We start from the raw sequence: 27,530 nt of genomic DNA, 5'->3' as shown, positions 1-27,530 counted from the left end.
CTCATGTACTGTAGGTAACATCCGCAAAGTCATTAAAGTGACAAATAGTTTCAACAGAAAATACAATTCTATGACACAAGCCCTCAGAATGCACAGCTGATCAGTTTAAAAAATCCAGGGCAATTACAGTAGGCATTCACGCAGTGCTATTTATGCAGAAAAGATAGCTGAAGGTCATATTCTACCTGAATTTCACCAGGGAAACTAGCACTTTCACTCAGCCACCACTGGATCAATGTATCTATTGCACTTGGTTGTCCGTGTTTAATTACACATTTTCTCTAATGAGGAAAATTTGATTAATAGCAAAGGAGTTGAAGTGCTTATGCATAACTGAAACACATTCTACCCTTCATGAAGCATCAATCTGATAATTCCCTTGTGCTTACAACACTAAAGCCCAGAAAACATAATAAAACTTGGAAAAAACACAGATGACTTTGACAATATGTTTTTCATGTTCTACTTTGTTCATGTAACAGCAGTAACAATAAATCATCTCTATTCAACAGCTTTCTCTTGTGTTTTACTTAAGAATCCACATGGGCTAAGACTTTTACAGACATTACAGAGAAGGTTACTGTATACTCTACTCAAGTAGTACTAGCCATATCTCCTGTGAAATTTATTAGACAAGCCACTTGTGGCAAATAACAAAACCATGTGAGAAATTGAGCTTCTAACTGTCTTTTTACATTAGGAAAAGATGTAAGGGGTTAATACTGTATATTGGAAGCTTTACATCAAGATACTTTTCCTCTATCTCATGGTGATTCTGTTTCTGGACAAGTGTGAGTTTATCTTTGCATTTCATGATCATCATACTGTAAATTCAAACTAATTAATTTGGTATGGAAAAAGCCACTCTGCGTATTATTAGAAAAAAAAAACACCTCAGGTACAGGCAAGAGGGGACTCAAGAGATCCAAAAGGTAGGCTGATTTGTGATATATTTCTTATATTTCTTCCATTTGCATCTTAGGGTCAAATGTAAGTCACAAAGGACTGGGTTTGTTTCTAATCAATGTTTTATCATATTCTTTAGGGACATCATCTGCCAAAATAGAATGTTTCTGTGTATAACATAGACAATTATAACATGTATAAGACTGGCCTGGAAATGTCCAGTTTTTTTTTGGCCTGTTGGCATGTTGAACTCTTTGAAGACAGTACAGACTATTTAATTCAGGTTTATTATTTTTTATATGTTCATTTGTTTTGGTCCAGCTTCCATCCATGTGTATCAGTCTTATGTTCTTATGTTCTATGCCTGAACACATTCTTGATATTACATCCTGTCCTGGGGATTTATTAGTGCTTAAGGTAATTGATCAAGTCAAAAATGTATCATTCATTGGAAAGCTTTCACTGACTAAGTATTACGGTACAATTAATTTTTCACTTGCTTGCTTTGTACTTGCATTGAAACTGTACGTTTGAATTGTATGACTCATTCACCATTTTCTAAGTCTAGAAAATCGTTTTACTGAGGGTTAACTTCAAAAGCTTGATTGGAATATAGTAGAACTAGAAGTAAAAAAAAACCTTAAAAACAGGCATAGTGGCAATGCTTTGGACTAAGTGTCAAAATTATAACAATTACCTTTCTCAGCTAGGAAAGCATCCTAGCTGGCTCAGCTTTTTAAGATTATTGTTGAGATAGGACTATGATAAGCAGGATGATTTTACTCACAAAAGCACCCAACATAAATCAGGCCACCATAAGGTCTCCAGTGATGAAACGCTCACATACTGTAGATGACTCTAAGTCTGCAGCTCAAATAGGCAGGCACTTCTGGACTGCTAGAGTTCGCCAGTAAATCCACTGACAGGACCAGAGAGATCCAGCAATGAGAAACATGACACATGGAGGTGCCACTACACTTGATGATGTCACAACCAGTCACCACCTGTGACAAGGTATCTTAAGTCTGTGTACAGCATTTTGTGATGCCCAACCAAAACACCTCGGCAACTTGACAGTGAGCTAATCGTGTGACTGTGACCACAACTGCACACAAGCTGAACTGAAATTATCTGCTGAGATATCAAGCGAAAACCAGAACTTGGCTCATGAATTATTCTATTAAAAGATAAGTCTTGTGATAAGCTCCCAATTGCAATTTTGCCTAATTTTGCTGATTATTCAGTATAGAAGCTACAGAACACAGGTGAGTGAATTTCCTAAGTTTCTCCAAGTCTCACTTTTGGCTGGTTTTCAAGCCCTAAGATCATGTGCATAGCCCACATCACTGTGATACTAGCCGCAGAACTTTTTCTGCTTCCTGTGCCACAGAGTACACGGATGAGAACTGAACAAGTTCTCCCTCTTCGCTGGACTAATAAAACCCACCAGAACAAGCATTCTGCCTGGCCAAGTGTTCCCAATTCTGATGAGTATCCATTCAATTTTCATAATTTTACACTAAAATTTTCAGATAAAAGATTACTTCAGGAAAGAAATTAAACATTTACATATTTAAAATTCATTAACGTGGTTGTCAATATTGATGTTTTAGTAATTAGTTTTACTACACTAACCTGAGTAATAGAGTCCGTGGATTTAACCACCCTGTATAATCAGTGCAATACCTGAGTGATGGAAGAGCCTATCCAATCACGGTATAGTAATTCATACTGTATATACATACTCCTGAATTGATTTTTACATGTTAAATAAATGTATTATTTAAGTTATATATTGTATTCTTTAAATCTGTGTGTATATATAGCTGTTTGTTCAGATTGGTTGATTTCTAGTAGCTATGAAATACTGTATTTACTGTCCCAATTTCTAAATAAGATATACCTGTCACAATCGTCATCCCTCCTTTAGAGGGTGCTCCCACGTTGTATTATTTATTGTCACTACGTGCACCTGTCCCCTTCCCCTCTTATTATTTAAGCCTGGACTTTCCGGTGTTCAGGGCTCAGCATTAGAAGACGGACACCCAGAAGCCTGCCTACCAGCAGGTCCAGGAGTGGCCCGACGGCACAGGTTTCAACACGGCGTCCGAACCATCTGAGTCCGGGGCACAGAGCGCCTGGTCTCGTTATAGTTTCAACTTCTGTGTTCCAGTTCCTGGTTCCAAGTCCCCGTTCCCTAGTTCCTGTTTTTAACTATTTTTCTAGTGGATGGATCTTCTGATGACTGGACCGCATCCTGTTTTCCCTTATTGGACTTCCCTTGTTCGGACTCGTTCTCCTGAGTTCCCCCCATGCACCTGATCACTGTCTTCACCGCCCCCCTGTCTGTCATCCCATCCACTCCTCACCATGTCTTCCCTGATATCCTTCTCCAGTCACTTCCGGATTATAGCGCCCTGCATAGGGTCTTAAACTACACACTCCACGGTAGTCGGATTCGGCAACCGTGACAATACCTACACATTTTCACTTCAAAAGCAGAAGAAAGAAGTCCAGTGCACACACCCCAAAACTAACCAAAAATAGAAAATAAGAAAATTAAAATCCTCACTTTGTTCCATTCGGAGTTGGTAGAGACAGGGTCTTCTGCAGCCAGAGCAATGCTGCTTGCTGCGATTACTAACAGGATGCACATCTCAAAATACCGCAGGTTCACAACATAGTGACAGGCTTTTCTTATTCTTTGGAGAAAAGGAAGAAACAAAGGAAAAGGCTGCGTTAGGAGTTGATACTCAGAGGCAGAAGGAAAACAGATCAATTTTACAAAGATGGGCCAACTGTATTCTTTGTTGGTGGTATTTGTCTGTTTGTGTTGAACTCTGCTGAAGAACAAATGTTCCCCAAGGGATAACAAACCTAAAAAAGTTAAAAATGAATTTAAAATTGAATTAAATGAAAAACTATGGAAATCAGTAGAAAGGGTGTAGCAGTTATCTCCTGTAGATTTCACTTTCTTTATATAGAAATTTTATGGACAGTACTGTATACTGTATAAAAATATTCAAAGATGCTTTCTTGTTATCATCTAATGGTACAGTACATGGTGTAAATGCATCTTGTTTGGTTGTTGGTGGTAATTCAATAGAGGATCTCATCCACTTTGTGCAAGAAGCCAGGGTTTCAGCCTTGACTGCCTGGCTGGTACATGGATGTGATTCAGCTCTCAACCCCTTGTATAAAGAATTGCATTCTATTCTCAATTTTATAAATGTGCTTCACTCATTTCCAATTTACTTCATTTCTGTTCATCTCCTCTGATTTCTGCTCAGTGTAGAATCTAATATCTTGATTTTGTATACCTACAATAAATCAGGTCTACAAATAGTCTATTCAAGACTAAAGGGATTCAATTCCTTTAGCTTTTCATTGCAGGATGTCTTTAAGAGAAGAGAATGCATCATCTCTGGACTGATTTCCTATATATCCTAACATTCTGTTTATCATGTTCTCCACCCTGTCTGGAAGATCAACAAACACTGAAGACTTTCAATATAGCTGTTTAGTTTTCATCAATAATGTTCTTGTTTATGGCATTGAGAGTCTTAACCACACTGCAACTGGAATGAGCTCCTGCCCTTTGTCACTTGATTAACTGGGGAAAGACAACTGATTGTGCACAACTGAGGAGCATCTGATGACCATGAGCATAAAAAACATTAAAAAATGTAAAAAAAAGAGCAAGAGATTGTGTGTTGGAGCTGGTAAGCAGCTTACTGTAGTTGCCCAGTTATAGCTGTAGCCTTGCTAGAACCAAAAGAAGAGCTAGGCTTTTGCCTTGTTCTGTTGTTTAAGTGTTAACGCTTCCTGACTCCTATTTACACCTGTGTTGAAGTGACATTTTGTTAATGTGCAAAGATTTAAGCACTCTACCTGAAATGGGGATGTATCACATGGTTTATGCAATTTACATATTCAAAATCCTCAAAGGTGTTAACAAAGCCAAACAAGTGTTTTCAGGATTAGCAGTAAAACACAAAACAGAGAGGTGATGAGTAGAAACTATGTGGAAGTGCTGTTAAAACTGAGAATAGGATGAAGTTCTTTACACAAAGGATAGTCAGGAACAAGTTGTAAGATACAGTGATGTTCAGCCCTTTAGAGAATTAAACAATGTGGCTCAGAAAAAAAAAGTTTTAGCTTAGTTTAAATAACTAAGCATAGAGTGTGGGAAAAAAGTGAGCAGTAAACACCAACTTTTAATTGACGTGAGAAAAAATGACTGCTGCTCCTTGAATTCAACATTTAATTCAACATTTTGTGTTGTGCCATTTGCCTCGGTTCTCACATTACACTGGCATGCAAACAGATATCATGGAGAGAGAAAAGAAGAGTAAAATGACTGTGACAGGAAAGTCACAGGAGAGTTAGATCTTGTTACCAAGACTATATTTTTATTTATCTGTTGACGTAATAAGCACAACTACTAAGGAGGGCAGAGAAGCAGAATACTGAGATGCAGCTGTGGGACCAGATGATACAGTCAAGAAAATAAGAGTGTGTGAGCATAGCCTTACGGGTTGGAAGCTTTGAAGATGAACATGCTGTCAGGGTTTGCTGGCTTTGGACCACTACAGCCGTCCTCTTCTTTCTCAGTCTTTGCTGCTTCAACATCTTTACTGTTGGCTGAAATGGTGAACACAGCACAGTTACCATGACAACCCCAGTCCAAGGAGCACTCAGGCTGGAACTTGTTTCCAGCTGGTAGCCCTTGGAAATATCCCTGAGACCTTAAATTCCAAGAAAATGTTTCAGTACTGTATCTTCTCTACACCATCCAGGTGTTACACTTAACATAACAGTAATTAATTTCAAAACCATACCAGGTGAAAAAAAACAACTGTTTTCTCCAGAGCTAAATTTGATCATGTTTTACTAAAAGTCTTTTGTGAAAATGTAAACATCCCAATCTACAAATGCAATTCAAATTTCAATTATACATGGAATTTCTTTCAGATTTCACAGGAAATGTGGAGCAAATTTTGCACTGAAGGAAAACATTGTTGAAAATGTATTTAGTGTATTTAATTTTTTCCTCTTTTATATCTGATTGCAAAGCGATATCCTTGAATATGAACTGAAACCAATTTTTATAACTCTCAACTGGGGTCACCAAGTGTCACAATAATTAATTACTGGCTTTACCACTGCAGTCTTTGTAGTAATTTGTACATGCTTTCCTCAAAAAGCACGTACTGTCAGAACCGTGTGTCCTTTCTTCCCACTGTGAGTCCTGCAGCTCCTACTGTACGTGACTGACCACAACTTAATCTCGCTGGCATCCTAGTCATAGTCACAGGGATCACTGACTTATAGATGTAAACTAAATTGTATAATAGCTGTATAATTGTATAATAACTGAAATAAGCTATATTTGCAGTGGGTAACAGCCCATCTTTACTGTCCCTAACCTCATCGATGTACAGTTTAAGAAAGGCAGGGGAAAATAACAGTTAAGAAGGGTATGTTATCTCTGCTCTAAAAGGATCAGTCATGTACTGTTTGTTTGTATTTAAGAAGCCTTAAACAATAATTGAAACATAGGACAGTAACATCACAGATGCTGAAGGTTGTCCTTTATTCCTCCTTCTATGTAGTGTACTTTTGTCACTTTCGTGCCTTATCCCTCTCAACTGCTTTGAAATAATGCTGTAATTTTCAGTGATTGTAAGATAATGGTATTCCAGATTGTGACTGTTATGTGCAGAATACATCTCTATACAGTACATACTGAATGAGTAATACCACAATTGTCTCCTAATGAAACATTTCCAACGCGTGCAAAGGGAATATATAGAAAGCAGTTCAGATGGAGAAATAACGTGATCTGAAAGGGATAAATATACAGTATTTCTGTAGAAGACATCAGTTTTCATTAGTGGATTTTAAATCCACCATGCATGAAAGCTACTTTACAGATATTTGCAATTTTAATCAATGAACTACATTGTTTTGTAAAACACCATTTCAACCAATAAAAGCAAAATTACAAATTTAATATTTTATTTTGGCTGCATATTCACTAATGTATGTAAAATCCATTTCACATAAAAACATTCTTGTAGCCTAAGTCTTATTCCACATTTCCTCAGTGGTGTATCTTCTATTACATGTGCTCTGTCTGGAATAAGCACCTCTCTGTGTTTGCAATGAGTTTAGTCTCAGCTGAATAGTGTTCAACTGAAGTTAAAGGTGTTAGTACTATGAACAAGCACCATACAATTACAATGCAACACTACAATTTTACACTTTTACAGTACGGTGTACTGTAATGATGATACAGTAATAGTGTAATTATGTATTATTACAGTAGTGTAATAATAATGTGCAAACAATTTTTATAGAACTTATGGACATTTTGGCCTATTAAGGTTATCTGGAATGTAGTAGTTGCTTAAGTTGGAGAGTTCCTATACTGAATATGCTTGCTTTGATTTTATAATTTCAAGGAAATGCTGTTTGTCACTTTAATTTACTTTGTGGCAGCCTCCACTATTTACACATACTGAAAATACATTTCCTGTGTGAGAGGAACATTACATTTAAAAAGTTAATTAGAAAAGCTAATTGGTCTTTTTGAAATAACAAATTATCCAGTAATTTTAATAAAAAATTAAAATACTGTATACAGTACATAAAAACAACTATCACAGAGCATGCATTTGTATTTTTAATTCTGATAATTACTAACCTTAGTATTATGCTGAACAAAACTGTAAAGTAAAAAAAAAGGAAACTACCAATTTCTAAAATGTAGGATTTATTTGTGAATCTAGGAATTATTTAAATTGAAATGTATATATTAAGAAACAAAATATTTGAATTAGGAAATCAGCATGATTAATTCCATACCGACCCTTATACAGTAGGTTGTGTCTGTTTTCTTTGTAGTTCTGGCTAAAGATAAAGCACATTTTATTATTAATAAAATGTATTAGTATGAATAATAAAAATGACTACCTACGGTATACAGTAAATGTACATTTCATTCAGCAATTTATTTTTAGGGGATTTACAGGATTATTTAAATTATGTCTGGAGTAAGCATTTAATTTTAATACATTATTGCTAAGATCATATTAGAACCAACTGGACAGCTTTTAACCCAACAAATTAACTTCTCCTAGTATTTGAAATAGGCAGACAAGCGGTTGCTAACTCATATTCCAAAGGGTGCTTTATCCCTATTTTTAACAAAACAAAAGCCTGAACTAGAAAAAAAAAACACAACAAACTCTTGAAAATCCGCAGTACTCCTCTGAAAAAACTCAGTTTATGACAGGGCTCTTGTAAGCCTGCAGGTTAGCGTGGGACTTAGAGAGTGAGTAATGGAGGGCTCTCAGTGGCTGAAGAGTTCTCAATGTGGGCTGAACAAGCACAAAAAGACTCAAACAGGGGATAAGCTGCCCACTGTCCTGAATCTCTCTCCCTACAAGCACCATACTGGCTCTGTGTAGCTTTAACTACCTTAACCACAAACATACAGGATTGTATCAGAAGAAGCCCAGTGACATAAACTGATGCACTATTTTCTGAGTGGAGAGGGAATTGCTTGAGGTCAGAAGAACTGCCATGTCCAGACTTTTTCTGGAGGAATCCCTCTTTTGGTAAATGTAATTTGGATTGCCTCTGCCATTCTATCAGATACATTTATTTTTTTCGGTTATATATTGTACTGTAGGTGCCAGTCTTGTAGCTGAATATTTTTTATCTTGAAATCAAAACTGTTCACTTTCCAACTCAGTGCTTATCATATCTCCATGATCTCCATGATGTCTAGAATAGTTTTGGCATTACTAGAACATTTTTCATTCTGAACTCTTATTTTTGGAACAACTGAGTGATTTTCTGCAAATCCCCTTCTGCTGGTATAAGGCCTCTATAAAACTAGTATGAGTCTCCACACAGAAAAGAACTGTTCAGGTTGCACAAACATTTCTACACCACTGGCACAGTTCTGTATGGGTTCCCGCCATGGATCAAACCAAGGCACCAGCCAGTGTTGAATTTCAGCCTTTATGTTTTTCTTCTTGGTGTTGTCTACTTTCCAAGGATGCTTGTTTTACTACAGTATGAAAGAACTCATCATGTCCTCTGCTGTAGATAACGGCTCAGACAAAGACTTGTGAAACTTAAATATTTTTACTGTCTTATTTACTGCCTTCCTTGTGGGTCTAGAGTATATTTGTATGTAACTGCTATTTGCTTGGAGAGCTAGTAGACCCAGGAACTGCTGAAATTCATGGGAGGAAGTAGACTCTACACATTCTGGGACCTGTCACAGAGTGGGGGACCTTGAAGGGTGCATCTAGACTACAGGAGAAATCCAGAGAGTCTGAGAAGTATGACTGAGAACATGATCAAGAGCTGGAAGAGAACAAGCAACTGACCAGGCAGAGGTGTGTGTGTTTATCTTTTCAGTGTTTTGGTAAAACTTAAAATTAGCTCAGTGGCCTTGTTAATAGTTAGGGACTCCAAGAAGATGAGTCAGAGCTTCAAAGAAGGATCTAAGAATTGTTTTTAATATGTTTGGTTATGTTCTACACTGCAAATACAAGCACTATATGACTGGTTTGGGGTGTTTGTTTACTGAGATGCAGCCTAAGTAAAATTACCCATGACACTACTCTACCCGATGTGGTGTTGCATATGGTGGAGGATGTGGGCAACAGCTTGAGCAGTCATTGTGTAGCATGGTTACAGAAATTGCCACAGCAATTGAAAGAAAAAGAAGTCCTCGAGAAAAAACTCAAGTCCTTTAATTCTGCCTGGCTGTGCTTCTAAGGTTCTGTTCCCTTGCTTAGGTTGCAGAACCATAAGGTTCATAAGGTGTCACACTGATCAGGTGCAGGTGTGAAGCTGATCATCCTCCACAGGCCTCTGGGGGACATAGTGGGGAGAAAAATCCTCCAATTTGCTCCCCTCCTGCTGTGTTTCTACAATATAGATACGTTTTGAAGAAATCTGACCATTCATTCTTTAATTTTCTAACTGCTTCTTCAAAATCAGGGAACCATGGCTAGTGAAAACAATAATACAAATAACAAAAGCAATTTTTTGCAGGCATTCTAATTGACTAAGATAATCCTAGTTTTAAAATATCAAGTGGTGCATTGAGCCTGTTAACTGCTACGTTTATTATTTTTACTAACAAATGGTAGTATGATTTCCCACAGTCTATGATCACCAACTGCTTCACCAACAAAATGGCTGATGTGGACACTGTGATGGCACAGTCATCAGATTGATTAAACTCACTCACATTTCCACTATATATTTTAGAAGTCGGCTCAGTCACACCTCTAGCTTGAGTTTGTCTATACCTGCTATAGGAGTCAGCTCCAATGGGGACTGGACGCCGGTCACTTCAATGACAATGCTGGCATTTAGTGAAGGCTTGTCTTGGTTCAACAAGGCAGGATTATTTTCAGATTCGCTCATTCCCACGGTGTCGGGGGGGACTTCCCCACCAGTCTCAGGTTTCATTGTGGTGTCTTTAGAGGGCTGGAGAGGGGGGTTGTCACTCTTCAAGACCTCATTAACATCTTGTTCCTCCATTTTGGGCGAGTTTGTCACAGGCTTTGTTTCGGTCGGCTCAGGGGTGGTTTCATTTAACCTACTGGGATACAGGAAATTGAATTGAAAGAGAGCTGAAGTTATGTTTGCTAATTGACATAGCCGTCTTGTACTCTGCATTTAATATAGTAAAGTATTATAATTTGTTAGCTTTCCAATTGCAGTGCACATGCTTTTTGTGCCATGCAGTTCACTTCAAGGCACATTGTCTAGCCTCTATATCTTAAGGTGTACTTTGGAAGAATAACAGAATATATACTTTACAGTATGTACAGTACCTGTATATGCAGTCAATTTGCTTTCCTTACCTTTGCTCGCCCTCACACTCTATTTTGCCATTCCCCCCATTCTTTGCCTCTCCCAAATCTCGTTCCGGCTCCTCCAGCCTCCTCTCCCGACTGACGGAACGGCTGCCCTCGCTGTGGGGCGAGTCCTTGCCCTTCCCTTCCATTCGCTCTCGGTGCCGGTGCCTGCTGCTCCTGCGAGCCCTCGCCCCCTCTTCCGTGGCTGCCCCCTCTCCTAGCGCCATGCGGTTCCGGCGGGTCGAACGATGGCTCCTCTCTCCATTGGCTCTGGGGCTCTGTCGGCCTTCCTTGGGGGGCTGGCAGTGGTTAGTGATTCCAAGCTTCTCCTCGGGGCCTGGAAGGGGTTCCGGCTCAGGGATAGGGGGTTCAGGGATCCGTCTCAAGCTGTCTGTGGCTATGGGTTTTCTATGTCTTGGGCAGCTGGCTGACCTCTCCAGATCTTCACCGGGATTGCTGAAAAGAATCTCCCGGCTAGACATCTGCCTTCGCCTCCTCAGCTGACTGGTTCTCTGCTCCCATACTGACATGGTCATTCTCCTTCTCCTTTCTCTCCTGGACATAAAATAGTTAGGGGCATTCAGCGGCTGGGCGTCGGGCAGAGCTTCTAGATTCCCAACGGCCTCGATCTTAAAGGTGTGTCTACTTCTGTGGATTGCTCTTTTCCTATACAGAAAGGGCCTTTTTCTCCTGGTGGAACAATGGGAATAAAATTGAAGTTAATAACAGCAGGAGAGAATCAGTACAAGACATCATTTATTCTAATTATTTTCAACGTCATAAAACACAAGTAATACACTCTAAGACCTGTTTTCAAGTGTTTTGTTTATGGTCCAGTACAAAATGTTTGAAACATAATCCACTGTTAGTGCTGTTATATGAATAAATATAGATTTTAACATATTTAGTTGTAGATGTTCTTAGTGTATGGCACCTTATACATGTATGCATTTCTATTGTCTAGTACAGAAAGAAATGTACTGGAGTGGAAAAAACAAAAATCCTGAAAACTGATTTACAGTTCTGATTTTCAAAGCTTGGTAAATCATGTTAAAAGAATACCCATCTAACAAAAAAAATGCTAGAGAAAAGTATTAAAGAAACACATCAAAATGCAAGTTAAACATAACAAAAATAATAGTTAAAACGGAGAAATGCAGAAAGCACTGTAACAGAAGCTGTGGGGGGATACAAATACAGGTTTAAAGTTTAGATAATTAAAAAAAGAGAGAAAAGAAAAGACATTTACCGAGTTAAGAAAATCAGGCAGGCTGTGTTGTAATTAAAATGAACATACAGCATTACTTACTCGTACTTGCACTCTTGTGTGGTCCGTGTAATCAATGAGCGATTGGTTGAAAACAAGACATTAGTGTTGTTGTGAACAGAGACAAAACAACCCCAGTGACACAGTCCAAAAGGAAACAACCTTTCTTTCTAAAACTTAGGCCATAGTCGAGGGCCATGGAGTGTGCTATCCACTCACAAAGATTTACTGGATTAAGGGCCTCTAATTCTTCAGGCCTTAATGATATGTTTTGTTGTTTGTTTCATAAAAGCCAACGTTTGTTTTGTAGTTACAAAGAAAAAATAACATTTAATGCTTTAATAATACCTTAACAGTTATTACAGTTATTACTAGCTTACAAGTGAAAGACTATGGTTAACAAGATATTATAGTTCTTCGGGAGTAAACACCCATGAATTGAACACATTTTTCTACTGGCATTTTTATTTAGGATACACAAATATCTTAAACAGGTAGTGTATCACATGAGGTCTAAACACGGCAGAAAATCTATTGATAATCTATTGATGAAAGCTCTAAAAACCAGAAGCTTTAAAAATGTCAAATATTTTATATTAAAATAGTTAAAATTCTGAAATATTGGGGATTTTTTTGTTTTGTTTACAAAGTTCTTCCATCTTTACAGCCTGCGCTTTGGTTAAGGTTACATTCTATGTAAGACTAAAGCTATTTAAAGTATAGTCCTATCGCTATAATGTTTTAGACGATATACTGTAAGGACTATAAGTATGTTAAAACACATTGGTCTGTATCACTGGGAAGGCAAAGAGCCACATGACAACAAGATGGAAGCAATATCAGATCAGAACAAAAGATATAACATCAATAGTTGCAACATATAAAATCTATATAGTTATACAGACATGAAATCTTAATCTAAAATGCTTTTGGAATGTTAGACTGTCAGATATGGAACAGGGATAAAACAAATGTAGGTGATGCCCATTATCCAAACATAAAGCACCAGCCAATATCCCTTATAAAGAGCTGTGGTAATTTACAGATTCATGTTTACAAGGGAACATACGTATTTTGTTCATGCTGGTCACTTTCATGCACTGTGATTTATCAGGGTAAATCATGGTTTCAGACATGCTGCACTTTGTCTTCTCTGTGCTTTAACATGCGATTTTAGTTTTATTTTTCACCATGCTACATGTGCACTCTTCTCTTGGCTTAGACCATCATGTACCACAGCCTTCTTTTCTAAGAGATATCAGAGTCAGAGAGATATTAAGTTATAGTAAGTAAAGTTGTTTTTGTATGGCCAATAATAAGTAGGTTAAGTTAAAAATCACAGATTCTACAGATTTTACAGTAGAAACTGTGCAATGCTGCAGAGTGGACATGGGCTTCACATGAACAAGGTGGATAACTAAATCTCCTGCAGGAGTTTCCTACAAGAACCTTAAATGCATGTGGTTGGGATCATGGACAACCTGTCTAGCTAGTTGCAGGTGTGTTAATATTAAATATTGCAAGGTCAACCAAGGCTAGTGCTGAGACCTTAAAACTATGGAGCACACTTAATGTGTCAAAAATCTTCATCATCTTGTTTACCACAAGCCACCCTGCTTTTTCAGATACAGTACATTAGCTAAGACAGAAATATAGCGTAAGTTACAGTACAGTGGATAGCTATCACATGATACAATTTCATTCTCACTCATAATTGAATAGTCACAGAATTTCATTATTAAAGCTACATATAAGCATTGAGGAAGTACTTTAAAGTTTACCCTGATACATTTTCAGTTATTTTGCAGTTCACCATGCTCATGCAATGGTTACATGTGGTACTGTATATCCAGACTTTCAGGTTTTCAGCGTGCGAGACTATCTGACCATGCTAGCCCATGCTCCACCATGCTTCTATTGCATTTTTTCCTTCATTTTTCATTGTACAGTATATCATGGTAAACTTTTTCTGAAGAGCACCCTTTAGGAAGCCAAGGCCATCAGAAGTGCTGTGCAGTTTTAGCTGCATCTCCCATTTGAGCATATGAAAGCAGAAGTCGCCTGTACTGTACTGTGCTGCTCAGAAGACAAAAAGACAGACGCGGTGCCTTAAAACACTTTCAATGGAGCCAGAGGACAGCTGAGAGCATCAGTGCTGACCAGTTGTTTTTTGTAAGAACATTTCTTGTAGGATCTCTCAGGAAAATTCAAGTTAGTGACAGCAGGGATGCCCAAACTACAGTTCATTCACAAAGTACAGTAAATACATTCACCAGAAAAATATTCTCTGGATAAAACATACAATGAAAATTTAGATGTCACTTTAAGACCAAATGACCTCATATTAAGATTATTTTTTCAGGTAGTCTGCAATATTTATTTAAGTTTGTGCTTTTAATCTAAAAATTAATCAAAGGTCATACAGCTTCGGGGTCTTGGTCTCGGTTTCCTCCGACCTTGCCAAAGACATGCAGGCTGGGCTTGACTAGGGACACTAAATTGTCCCTTTCTCTATGGCCCAGTAATGAACTGGCTTCCAATAATGGTATAGAACAGTTGTCAGCTCTTGACCTCTGCCATGTGCCCTATTCTTTCCAAACAGATTTCAACTTGTTTACCAGGATCAGTGGCTGATGGGGATTATGTATGAGGACTCGATGAGGACTGTTGAATGACATCTGCCATTGACTAAAATACACGGAGAATGCCTGCCAATCTTTATCCAAGCAAGCCCCAAGAGCCTGCTGAGCTGATGGATGAGTCTGAGAATGATCTTATATTAATCTATGAAGCTAGAGCAGGAAGTTAATGCAATGACAGAAATTTCTGTGATCAAAGCAGAGGCACTTGTACAATTTTACTAGATAAAACTCTGTCAAAACTAAGTTACTGTGCGCTATGCTTTTGGTCTTCTTTGCCTTCCTCCATTTTATTTACAGGTTTGAGGTTTACAGGTTTTTTTAACCTACTATTGTTAGGACAGCACAACCATGGCTGGATGTTTTTAATCAACTTATAGTACCATAGATAAATAAATGTGTTTCCATACAGTGACGTGTATGACTAGGTAGGTGTAACATTTGATTGATCCTTTATGGATCTATTGCAAAAGGATGGTTGCTTTTGAAACATGGATAACAACTACGTAATACTTGGGTTGTTATACAGACCAAAAATTTGTTTTCTAACTGAAGCATATAGAATGTTAACTTTCAGAAATCCCAGCTTGTCTTCAATTTCCCATTTCCTGCTGGCACCTGGGAAACAGTCTCTATGACTACCAGTTAGATTCTTTCTCCAGCAAGGCACTGGGAAGTCTGCCGGTAGCCATGGAGACATGTCAATTTTAAAGCTGTTCAGAGTAAATTATACAGGATAAACACAAAAAAGTGAAGATGCACTGCCTCTTGAGTTAAGTATTTGCATTTTGTTTGAAACCGATCTACCAGAAGAAAAGCCATTTTAAAAATAAAAATAAAGATGACAGACTTTAAGCCCTTTCTGACTCTAAGTACAGCAGCAGATTTTCAAAACTACACATTCATCCCTCCGATTCATGTCCATCATATCTTTCTGTATACTTTTGATCCAAAGAACAACAAATACAGACAAGGATCCTGTTAAGCCATACTAAACATATTTGAGTTCCTGCCTTCTAATTTCTGCTGAAAAGAAGCCAGGCCAGTTCAAAAAAATGTTTGGGCATCCCTGTTTGGGGGGATGTGTTAGAGGAATTAGAAAGGAGGGAAGGGTGAGGGTTTGTTCCACAGGGTTTCATAAAATGACCTTTAAACCATACCCTAAACTCACAATTCCTAAATCTCGACTTGTTAACACTGCCTTATTTCATCTGCCTGAAACAATTTGGTTTCCATTTCTCATCAAAGTTCTTCTCAAGAACAATCCAAGCTGAAAAGTGTGCTAGTTTAACCAAACTGGGAATTTTGCTGTTTTTCTTAAGTTTTACAGAAATTAAGAATTTCTTAATGCTGTGAGATTATTGTTACTGTTCTCGATAAAGGGCTTATAGAGAAACCTCAGTTGAATTCAGTCCTCCACTTGCATGTTGCTATATGCATAATAGATTTATTTTTAAATTTAACTTAACTTTCAAAAATGTAATTAGCATGAATACTAGCAAGGTAAAAAGCAATTAACATTACAAAACAATCTCATTAATGCTCATAGAGACAGCTCCATGTAAAGTATGATGTACCCCTTGCAGAAAAGAGTGCCTTGTTAGTTATAGGCCTGAGCTAACTTCTTCAATTGATTAAGGAGAACAGAGGAGGTCCCCTGAGCTGCCTAGATCCCAGCATCCAGGCAAAGGGATTCTTCTGGTAAATGGTGGGAGGTGATGGTACTGTGGGATCCAGAAAGAGCATATCAACAAACATCAGGCAAAGACAGGCATCGAGAGATAACTCACTCTGCTGCCATGAGGTACGGGGCGGACATGGGGCTGACTTCCTTTGCTTTCTGCAGGGCATGCTTTTGATTGAAGGCCTCCTCTTCCTCTTCTTCATCCTGATGAAGAAAACCAGTTGAACACAATGAACCAGTTTCTATCAAAAATGACTTTCCCTTCCACTTTGCTCTTCAGGGTAGGCTCTTGGAACATTGCCCTCACTGGGACATATCATGAGAGAAAGAACCAAGCAGAACAAACATGATTTACTGTACATATGCTGGAAGAAAACATTTACTTGCACTATTCAAATCTGTGTGTATAGCAAATATATACAGTATATATGGGCTATTGGAATTCTCTTCTATTAGGTTCCTTGCATGGCCAAAGTAAGGCACTACAAAAAGCAGTGATTCAAGACAGCCTGATGTTTCAATACCAAAGAACAGCAATCAGACCTGCTTAGTACAAGTATCCAGTTAAATGACATGATGGATAGGTAGTTATAAGCCTCCTGTATTTACTGTATTTTGTGATTTTGATTTCAACCAGCACCGTCTAAGCTCTAGGTTACCATCTCCATGCTTTAAAAATAATCTGTTTGTGATCTCTATACTGTACCTCCCTCATTCTTCACATCACCATAACACCAAATCACACACGTCAAGACATTTACAGTACTACTTTGAGACTCATTTAGAGTCTTTCTGATCACCTATTAAACAGGAGACATTTTTATGGGAGTAGGAAAGATACCTTGCCATGCTATTGAAGCTTATTTGCTTACTTTGTCAATCTGATAAGAATGATAAGAAAAGAATAATTCTTACCTTGGTCAGTTCCTGAGCATTGGCCAAATTGTCCACAGCGATGGCCAAGAACACATTCAGCAATGTGTCTGTTCACAGAAACATCAAGGAACTCTGCAACACGACTCCTAAAAACTCCTAAAAGTACTCACTATAAAATCATGTAACCAATAAATACTGTAAAAACATTTAATTTAATAATTCTGTGGCTTCAAAAAGTTTTTCACTGAGAAATGACTGCTTTATAATCCTCTTGCAAAACTAAATACACTACACAAGCATCAACAAATGATAATATTTAGCCTGAAGTTCAGCTTTTGTTATGACACTTGTACAAGCTTCCTATGGTGAAGTCAATATGGTATTAACAAACGTCTAGATGTCCTATGACGTCAGCTGTCCTACCAGTAGCTGCACTATTCTTTACTATACCATAATGGGCCATGAATAAACCTTGCTGTATTACCTGTAGTATAGTAAATTCTTTAGACAAATGTATTAAGGTGTATTGCAGTATTCCCATTTCCAAATGCAATAATCCACAATGAAGGAATGTTAAAATCTTAGGAAACTAGAAAAACTCAGGTAAAATCATAGAAAACCATGTCAAACTGTCACTGGGGACATTGCTAAAGTAGTGGCTCTCAATCCTGGTCCTTTGGGGTCTCGTCACCTGTTGGTTTTGATTTCAACTGGGCTCTTAACTACTGGTGCAAATTGGTGCCTGTGACTGATCTGCTTCCTTGTTTAGACTGTTTCCGTACTGAGACCTTGGTTCCAAAATACCCATTATAAACTATATTATTCAAATGCCTTCAAAATAAATGACTTAATGTAACCTCTCTTCAGCATGAAAATTAATAACCTGCAAATAATTAATGATTTCCAGACTGAACAGCTTTAAATAGATGATCAATTTATGACACCACTTGGGAATGATAATGCATGACACACTCCCACTTTTTGTCCTTTTTAAATCCAGTCTTTAGCTGAGACACTCGAATAAAGGTAATTCTGAACCTCAAAAATTGGGTTCATACAAACCCTAAAAAGTGGCCAGAAAATTTTAAGAACCTAAAATAGAAAACTGTAATCAAACAGTCTGTGATTAAAAACTGGAGCACAAATCAGAAGACGCAATGGTTGCACAGAACTTGGATTGAGAACCACTGTACTGTACCAAAAAAATTAATAAAATGCAAATGATGAAACATGGAGTTTTAATTATAATAGTATAAAGCATACCCCCATTTGGACAACCACAATACAGGGGGATAAGTCAATTTCTTTATGGAAATTAAGAAACAATAGAATCACAGGAGACACAACTGATGTGTTTTGGACTTCTTCAGAGAAAGAATGGAAAACAACTGAAAAAGAAAAAACGTCTTTAAAAGTGTCAAAAAGATAGTTACACAGAACAGGTGTTTCAAATTAACAAAGAAATACTAGAATCTAGCATTGAAAAGCAGCAAGCATTAACTGTATACTCTTATCGAGCAGCAACAAGCAAATATAAAAAGATTTAATTGAAGTGTATTGAAATTCATATTATTATCAAACTATAATAATACCATTTTAAGCAAAATGTACTGTTATCACTTAAAACAGTAGTTTCTATTTGTGATAATACCCAGTGCAGAGTATTCACTTACAATTAAAAAAAAACAGGTTAAAAAATGTATTTTAATTCCTTATGAAGAATACAGCTAGGTAACTTAAGCAGCTGAATGAATGCAAGAAACACATCTCATTCTTCAGAACCAGACATCTTATATTTACAACTGCTGTGCATTTAACATGGGAAAAGGATACAGTTTCCAAACAGAGTGAGCACAATGAAGTATATAGAGGACCACATGCCCGACCTCACTCCCCCCTGTGAGCGGATCCCATTGTACATCACTTCATTCCAGTCCTCTCCAGTCAGGATCTGTGTACATAGACACACATTCCCTGTCTGTGGCACATTCAGAGCATATCTGGAATGCTCAAGAGCTCAATTGCTTCATCTGCCTTTTCTGTTTCATCTGACTTGAGAGAGCCTAGACGGCAATTCCAAACCCACATGTATCACATTATTTGTTCTTCAGGTGAGTGAATTACTGTCTCTGTTTGACATAACAACCCAGATGTATGATTTTATTTTTTTTGCAAATTGATGTAATATTATTTTAAACCAAAGTACACTTGCACTTGATTTTTGCAAACCCGCAGTAGAAGTGATTCAACACCAGATTTGGTCAGTGCTGAGAAATCTTCTGGGAGTAAACAAGTCTGTCAGAACTAAAAATGTGCTTTTAGATATCAGAGTAAGTCAGACTTTCCACAAACCTTCAGAGTACTGTGAGGTCTTTAAAAACAACTTATCATCAATAATTAAGCCAAACCTGGAACACTGTCATAATCGCTGCTGGAAATGTGTCAAAGTTGGTTGGAGTATAATCCTCAAAGATGAACCTATAGTGAATGAAGACAAAAAACAAACAAACAAACAAACAAACGTTTAGGAGCACAGAAAATCTTTCCACAATAGGAAATCACTTTTTAGCAAACAAACCTTCAGTCAGTCTGTCTAAGTCAAAATGTCTACTTAATGTGGTGTTGGTAATGAAGCTTAAAATGATTCTTTTTGCGAAACAAAGCCACTGTTGCTATAGCTGTCAAATTATATCTCCAGGTGGTGTAACTATTTCTAAAGCTGTCACTACAATGAAAACCTTGTTTAGTGATCTGTGAGTGCGCTCATCTGCATTAATCACTCAAAAATACAAAAAGGCAATTAGTATCGTTGAAATCACAATTTCTGTGGATTTCAAGTTATGTGGTACTTGTGACAGTTTGGATTACCTTCCATGTTGATGACCTAATACTTTGTTGATACTTTTACTGGTCCATGGATTTCACTTGGATCAATTACATCTGTTCTTTAATATCATCACTGTAATATTTTAAACATTTTTAACATTTAGTAATAAGTACTTTAGACTTCAATTATTTTCCTTTATATGCTTTGACAGTTGTTGTTTTTAAAGACCCTGACGTTCTTGCCAATGGATTAATAAATAATATGTACTGTAAGTGCACCATTACTGTTCTATTTCAGTTCACATTATTTTTAACTGGGTTATATGCAAGGCTTTCCATTAAATCAAATGCACTTTACTTCCTGAAATGTGTTTAGGCTTTGCATCCAAATTTGACCTAATTCACCAACGAAGGGCTCACTAAAGAAGAGTCTTACAAATACCATAATGGTCAACGGCTCTTCTAACAATCACTGCATTATAGTTACCTGCCACCAAAAAGCTGCATTCCCAGCAGGGCAAAGACCACAATGAAGAGGAAGAGCAAGAAGAGCAGGCTGATGATTGATTTCATGGAGTTCATCAAGGATACAACAAGGTTCCTTAGAGAAGCCCAGTACCTGGTGCAGGGGACACAACACATGATTTAGAGGTCTGAGGTGGGCAGTTGCTCAGCTTTCACACTGTGGAACACCAATTTTGAGTTACAACGTTGTATATTAAGAGTGACAATTGCTTTACCATTATACATCGCCATGAAGGAATATTTTAAAAATATGGGCAATGCACATGCATACCTGCAGGAAGACAGATGCCTTTTTAAAGCCAAAAACTGAAATCCACACCCACTCTTTAAAAGAAACAATTATTTGAGTAGTTCTTGCTTATAGCTTTACATAAAAGACACATGGGAACAGGACAGTGTACCACAGTGTGAAAGCTATTCATTCAGCTTTTGAGAAGTGCTGTCAGATGAAAAGCTGCTGGAAAGTATATTCATACAATCCTCTGAAAGAAGAGTACAAAGCGTGCTGTGAAACAGGGCAAACAGACTCACTACAATTCTACACTTCCACACCTTCTCATTCTCAAGCTGTCAGCAGTTAATAAATAGAAGGAGCATTATCAAATGTGGTTAAAAACATTTTAAGTTTGGCATTCATATTGTAGCGTTTACAGGTTCTTCTCAGAACTTATAAGACTACACAGGACACTAGAACTACTATTACTGTCACGGAGCCTATACGTGGAATAGGAGGATCCTTATGCGTGACCGGAATCCCACAGGACGCAGAGAAGCAAAGGGACAATCCAAAAGACAAAATCCAAAGGCTGGGTCGATAAGGGAGGCAGAGGGTCCGGTAACGGGAGATATTCAAAAAACAATTCAAAAGACAAAATCCAGAAGGCGAGGTCAAGAGGTGGAAGCAGAAGATTCGTAACGGGAGATCAGTTGAAAGGTTTGGAAACGCACAATGGAGAATACTAGAAAGGCTTTTCAATAGTGAACGTGGGAAGGTGTGCGAAAGGGGTTTAAATACTGAAAGGAAAGGGGTGTGATTGGATGATTGGTTAGGGAGTGAGAATTTGAGGAATCTGATGCATGTGAGAATGTGCTGGGTTCAATCAGGGATGAGATTGCGAAGCAGAGGTTCCGGGAATGTAACGTCGTTTGCGAGAGAGAGTGTGGGGCGTGACAATTACATTATTTACACAGGTAGGGTCAACCGCTGGTCATCGTGCTGAACCTCAGACTCTCCCCGGCTACAACTCCCAGCATGCCCACCGGTACTATGAGCGCCTAGGGGCGCTTCCTCCTCACCACCAGGCGAGGGCGTTACAATATAATATATTTATACAGTAATACTTTAGGGAAAAAAAGGATTTAAACCAATGATATGCAGCTTTCTGTACATAACATGTGGACCATCCTTGAGGAACTCAAATGGCAGACTAAATGTGTGGTAACAATCACTCCTTGATAAAGGCAACAAACGTGATGGGTTATATATGAATGAGATGGGCACCAGCTGTCTTGATACAAGATATTTAAACTAGAATAGAAAGAGGGAGAAACCAAAGAAAATCCAAAAGAAAGGTAGGTTGGGAGCACAGTCAAAAGGAAATCCGAAGGAAAAAAACTGAACAAGGTCCTCATTTAACACCTAAATGCTGGGGATAATAAAAACACTACAGTCAAAACTGCAATTAACTCTTATAATGTTGTTGGAACCCCAGAAATATGGCTAAATGAACATCTAAAATGATGGAGATAAATACAACATTAGTATATCCACACTATTCCAGAGAGACCGGAAAGATAGATGAAGTGGTAGCATTACACTATATACAGTATGAGAAAGAGTATTCAGGTTCAGGAACTAAACCTAGAGGAATCAAGAGCCTGAGAATCTACATGGGTCTGACTTCTATAAAACTGCATTCCAAAGGTGTAGTGTTAGGAGTATGCTACAGTATAGACCAACAAATGTAAATTATAACTCTACACTACAGTATATGTAAAAAACAAAAACTTTATGAGCAAAATAAGTAGTTTTTTATGAGAGCAGCAGAAACTGAAATGTCTGAAGTACAGTAGCGAGGCAACTACGATCATAACATAGCATGCTTATGTCCTGTACAGTACATACAAACTATGCAAAAGTCCAAAAGTTTATCGTTTCATGATACAGACTTAAAAAATAAGACAGTTTAAGAGAAGTAAAATGGGACAAGACTGAATAGATGACAACAGTTTAAACTAATTCTGCCAGAATCACAGAACAGATTAATCCCGAACGTGAATAAATTAAAAGCTAAATGGTACCCCACATGGTTCAACAAATCAATTAGAACAAATATAAAGGAAAAACACTTTATGAAGTTATGAAAAAAAAACAAGATCCAGTTAAATAAATGGACTACAATGAATTGTAAGCACAAATAAAAATGTGTCAAAAAAGGTCAAGAGAGAAAGGAATATTACAGAGTGAAGGGTTAAAATATCAACACATTATTGATAAATATCAAAACGTTTTTCAGTACTGCAACAGCAAAATAACAGGAAAGGACAAAATAAAATCTGGGTTATGAAAGGGAAATGACAGAGACACTGTATTTATCAAGTATTTCACTCAGGTGTTCACTAAGCAAGAAGACAACCACATGCCTCAAGCAATGCAAAGACAAAAAACATATTAGTACAAGACAGGCAGATGTGTTTCAAGTACAAGAAGAACTCAAGCTTATTAAATGTCCAATTGTAGTTATTGTCGCACTCTGCAGCACTCAGTGTCTTGGACTCTGAGGGAGAGCCTGGTGAAGTGCAGTCTTGTCAACAGTTGAAGGCTGATGTTTCGAATCACCAGCTATGTGATACTGTGGTACTGAGCCATGTGTTGAGTGCTGTCATGTGTGTTTGTGATAGTGAATGGTGACAGGTGAAGAAGCAGGTAAAGAAAACTGAGCAGTCTTCTCTGGAAAGGGAACTGCATGTGAAAGCTAGGAGCCCAGAGGACTTCCAATGGAAAAGATGGAATGACAATGGGATAAGGGGATATGCTGGTGGAATTCAGTGTATGTGGCATGGTGAAGCCACCAGTGTGGAATGCCTTCTCTGGTGGCCAGTCAGACTGTAGCTTGTGTCGGGACTACAGTAGTGTGATAATGTGTAGGTATGTTGCAGTGGGCATGTAGCTGTCAAATTAGAGAGCAGGAGAGTCAGCTGTGATCCCCCAGGACTGATGTAGCAAGGGTGAGGGGTTGATTATTACACTCCCGGCTCTGCCGGTTAACATGGGTCTTGTGAATGTATAGTTGGGAACTGGATAACAAGAGATGCAACTGGAAGGAAGCAGTGTGTTAGGGCTGATTATTGGCTCCTGGCTCTGTCAGTGTACCCTGTGTGAAGACCAGAGAGTGGAAAGTGTGGCCGGAAGAACACTAACTCTGTGGAGGAAGTGTGGTGGAGTGTGCCTGTCCCAGTGCTGGCTCCCTGGCAACTAGTGACATCTGGTATGTCTCCACTGCAGGAATAGAGAAGGACCTTCTGGCAGGTGTGAGTACACTCCAGACTGTGAGGGTTGTATGTGAAAGGAAAAGAAAAAGATACTGTATAGAGGGAGTGAGGATAATCATGCTCAGATGGGTAAGAGCTTACCAAGTATGAGGTCTGTTACAGGTATTTACAGATTTTAACAAGGCTTTTGATAAAGCTCCTTATAAATCAATTTCATTTTCAAAATACAGGCAACACAGGTTTGTTGAAATACTTATGTGCATATAGATTAAGAGTAAAGAGTGAATGGTCAAATTGGAGTGATACAATTTGTGTAGTATGCTATAATCACCGCTTTCTAATTTATATCATTGATGGGCATTCTGGGATGGTTAGTAATATAACCAAGACTGTAGAAAATAAAAATAGGAAGATAAGCAAACACTAAAAGAAGCAACATATGAAAGTAAAAAAGATTTAGATACAATTTAAGACAGCACAAAAAAGTGGGCAATGAAGCATAATCCAGGGTTTTGACAAGTGTAAAACCCCGCTGCATGTAGGTAGCAAAAACATAAATTACTGTATATTGTAAATAAAAAAGGAAAATGTTTAGCTTTAAGAGACAATGCATGAAAAAGACCTTGGTGTTTTTGATGACAATTCAATATTAAATTCAATGAGGGGAAGCGCTAAAAAAGGCTAACAAAATGTACGGATGTACAGTTGCTGAATTTAAATCATCGATGTTACAGGATGTTAAACTTGTACAATGGACTAATAAGGCCTTTTAATACTGTGTATAATTTAGTCACCATACTTTGTAGTTGGATGTGCTGGCCAGGAAATGTAAATATTTCTTTGAAAAAAATAACTTTTTATATTACACATTTCATCTCACTAGGAAGAAAATAAGTAACTGCAGCATTAAAATTCAAATTTCTAATTGCCAGTTCACTCAACTCACCTGTGCACTTGCACTAGTGGGACTTTCCTACGAAATGTGTGCTGTAAGAGCCAACTGCATGATTTTCATCCTGTGGGCTGCATAATGCTCAAGGCAGACTGAGTTAACGATTACAGTGTGATGCAGCTTCCAGTAAACTTACTGTAAACTCACAGGAGCCCAGACTGCAATATGGTGTTTTTGTTACTTGTCAATCTGAGGTTATTGAGGCCAAATGAAGCCTACCTAATCCTGGCAGTGATCCTCTAGTTATTGAACTCTTGGAAGATCCCTCTCAGAGCTGCCTAATAACTAACCCAATATTGAATCCAACAGTGTCTAAACTATCATGTACTTAACCTACAGTATATTCTGAATGATCCCCTTCAATGTTTTTACCACTTGAAAGGTCCTGAATATCAATCCTGAAACCACTGCGAACTATACAGGAGCTACCTGAAGCACAGCTTATTTATGAAACATTTAGTGTAGCGGCTTTGAAAATTCAAATATTTCCCCCCTTCAGTACTTAAGAAACAGTTAGAATGAATCGGGACTGCAGTTAATTGCAGTTACTGTCTCTGATAAGCTATTTATCTAAATTACAATTATTACCAATGGAAAGTAAGGTTGGGAATGATGATTAAAACAGATTGCATTTCACTTAGAGTAATTGCATTTAATAGCTATGTTGATATGAATGAAGAAGGCTGTGATCTAATCATATGCACTTTTTATACTTTTGATGGCATAATTCTTATATTTTAAGACATAATTGAGAGAAGACATACTGTAGTACCATAAAAAAAGCATTGTGGAAAAAAAAGGTCCTTTGCATTTGTCATTGATGCTGAACATTTGCATTCCCACACACAAATTTGAAGGCTAAAAGGGTTGTTTAAAGTGTTATTTTAAATTTAAAACCTCAAATGCACACAATGGCACTTTAGCAATGTATTGGACTGCACTAAAAACAAAGCCGATAATTTCTATCTATTTTCTGGCACTAAAAACTTTGCTTCTGATATACCTATCACACAGTTCCTTTAATAGCATGGTTTCAAAACATATCTTCATTGCAAACTGTATGGCATAGACTAAAACTCAGAATCTTTATGGGATATAATTACTGTAACAGCTTCATTTGATACTGTGGGCTTCTCCAGGTAAATCAGAAGCCAGGGTGGAGTGCTGACTGAGAGAGGTGCATTGTCGTCAAACAGTCGCAGTTTCACTCTAGGAACCAAGCTCAATTAACTGTACATGTTAAACTGCAGATTTAATTTTAAAAGAAAATACCATATACATTAATATTTATGTGTGAAAGTGGCCAGTGTCATCTCCTTCATGTGTGTTGTTTAACTTACAGTAGATTTTTCATCTATTAAATATGGCCGTCTCTCTTAACATGGGCCTGTTATCAGGGAGGCAAAGCTATTAGAGAATAAGCAGAATAAGGACAAATTTATTATATCGTTTTCTCTTCCTGTTATCCAAATATTGGGTTTAAAATGCTTTAAAATGGTAATGTATACTGTACATACTGTTTTATTAATACAAGATTATGAAGCCTCGATTATTAAGTGTTTTTAGTTTAAAAAAAAAGCAGGCATGAAGAATGTTAAAGTGAAAAGGTGCAAGCTCTGTGTTCACATACGATGCAGACTTACAGTGCGTGTTACAATGAAAAACTTTATTGTCACTAGCCACATAGCAAGCTTTTTGGCAGCAACATGAAAAAACTCTTTTGACCAAAGAATAAGAAATCTCAGGGTTACAGTCGGTCCCTTCTTGTCTGAGATATGGTGGTTAAACACACTGACCAAGCACATGGACGACTAAAGACACTCACTTTGTGATCTTGAAGATCCTCAGCAGCCTCAGAGCTCGAAGGACGCTGATTCCGAAAGACATCCCAGGGCGAAAGAATCCCCAGACCACTTCAAAGATGCTGCCGACGATCACCTACAAACACCACAGCAGATGCTCTCAGAGCATGTCATCCCCATGGCAAAACTTCTCCAAAGGTTATTACCACAAAATCACAGAATATGAATATTCATACCCAGGACTCATCATGGAAGGGCTATTTTTCAGCTCTGTTTTACTTGAGCAGTGACATCATTTCAAAAATATTCGCTAAAAACTGTTTTACAAATTATTGTGTGAACAACCCGCCCCCCCCCCCCACCAAAAAACCTAACTGCACGATGCTATCATTATTCCTGCATCAGTGCAAGTGTATTACCTTATTTTAAAGGTGTTTCACAATGGTGCTTTCTGTACAGTATTACGGAAAGGTCAAACAAAAAGTTGAAATTACACAGCTGTTTCTTTGTAAAAGAAAACAGAACAATCATCTTTCAGAGGGTTGAACAAATATGTCTAGAAACAAAACGTTGGTTTTGCAACATGATGAGTGTTTGGTTTTTATGTTTTTTGAGAATAGTGCAGTAAGCATAACATAATGAGTGTAGAAAAAAACGAATTATAT

At 37.7% G+C, this 27,530-nt stretch overlaps 1 protein-coding gene and 1 long non-coding RNA gene across 8 annotated transcripts in view; one reads left to right on the top strand and one right to left on the bottom strand.

Annotated features, from left to right (window-relative positions):
* LOC102692022 (voltage-dependent R-type calcium channel subunit alpha-1E) overlaps positions 1 to 27,530 on the bottom strand; it is a 177,999-nt gene that overhangs the window by 46,153 nt on the left and 104,316 nt on the right. For 5 of the 7 annotated variants that reach the window (XM_069194329.1, XM_069194332.1, XM_069194328.1 and 2 more), the window contains exons 12-21: positions 26,889 to 27,001; positions 20,582 to 20,713; positions 19,677 to 19,746; positions 19,102 to 19,219; positions 17,308 to 17,375; positions 16,499 to 16,596; positions 10,809 to 11,492; positions 10,248 to 10,543; positions 5,442 to 5,550; positions 3,479 to 3,608 (exon numbers count right to left, since the gene is read on the bottom strand). In XM_069194329.1, coding sequence (XP_069050430.1) covers positions 3,479 to 3,608; positions 5,442 to 5,550; positions 10,248 to 10,543; positions 10,809 to 11,492; positions 16,499 to 16,596; positions 17,308 to 17,375; positions 19,102 to 19,219; positions 19,677 to 19,746; positions 20,582 to 20,713; positions 26,889 to 27,001 — 1,818 coding nt within the window. The remainder of the gene's footprint in view (positions 1 to 3,478; positions 3,609 to 5,441; positions 5,551 to 10,247; positions 10,544 to 10,808; positions 11,493 to 16,498; positions 16,597 to 17,307; positions 17,376 to 19,101; positions 19,220 to 19,676; positions 19,747 to 20,581; positions 20,714 to 26,888; positions 27,002 to 27,530) is intronic. The other 2 variants (XM_069194330.1, XM_069194333.1) reach the window with 2 other exon arrangements.
* LOC107078528 (uncharacterized) lies at positions 7,971 to 14,886 on the top strand. The gene is made up of 4 exons (XR_001479474.2): positions 7,971 to 9,323; positions 11,373 to 11,438; positions 14,045 to 14,241; positions 14,672 to 14,886. It is a non-coding gene; the product is annotated as an uncharacterized lncRNA (long non-coding RNA).

Source organism: Lepisosteus oculatus, chromosome 9 (genome assembly GCF_040954835.1).
Source record: "Lepisosteus oculatus isolate fLepOcu1 chromosome 9, fLepOcu1.hap2, whole genome shotgun sequence".
Classification (NCBI taxonomy): domain Eukaryota; kingdom Metazoa; phylum Chordata; class Actinopteri; order Semionotiformes; family Lepisosteidae; genus Lepisosteus; species Lepisosteus oculatus.
The sequence above is the reverse complement of the archived record's forward strand: the minus strand, read 5'-3'. Positions and strand labels throughout refer to the sequence as shown.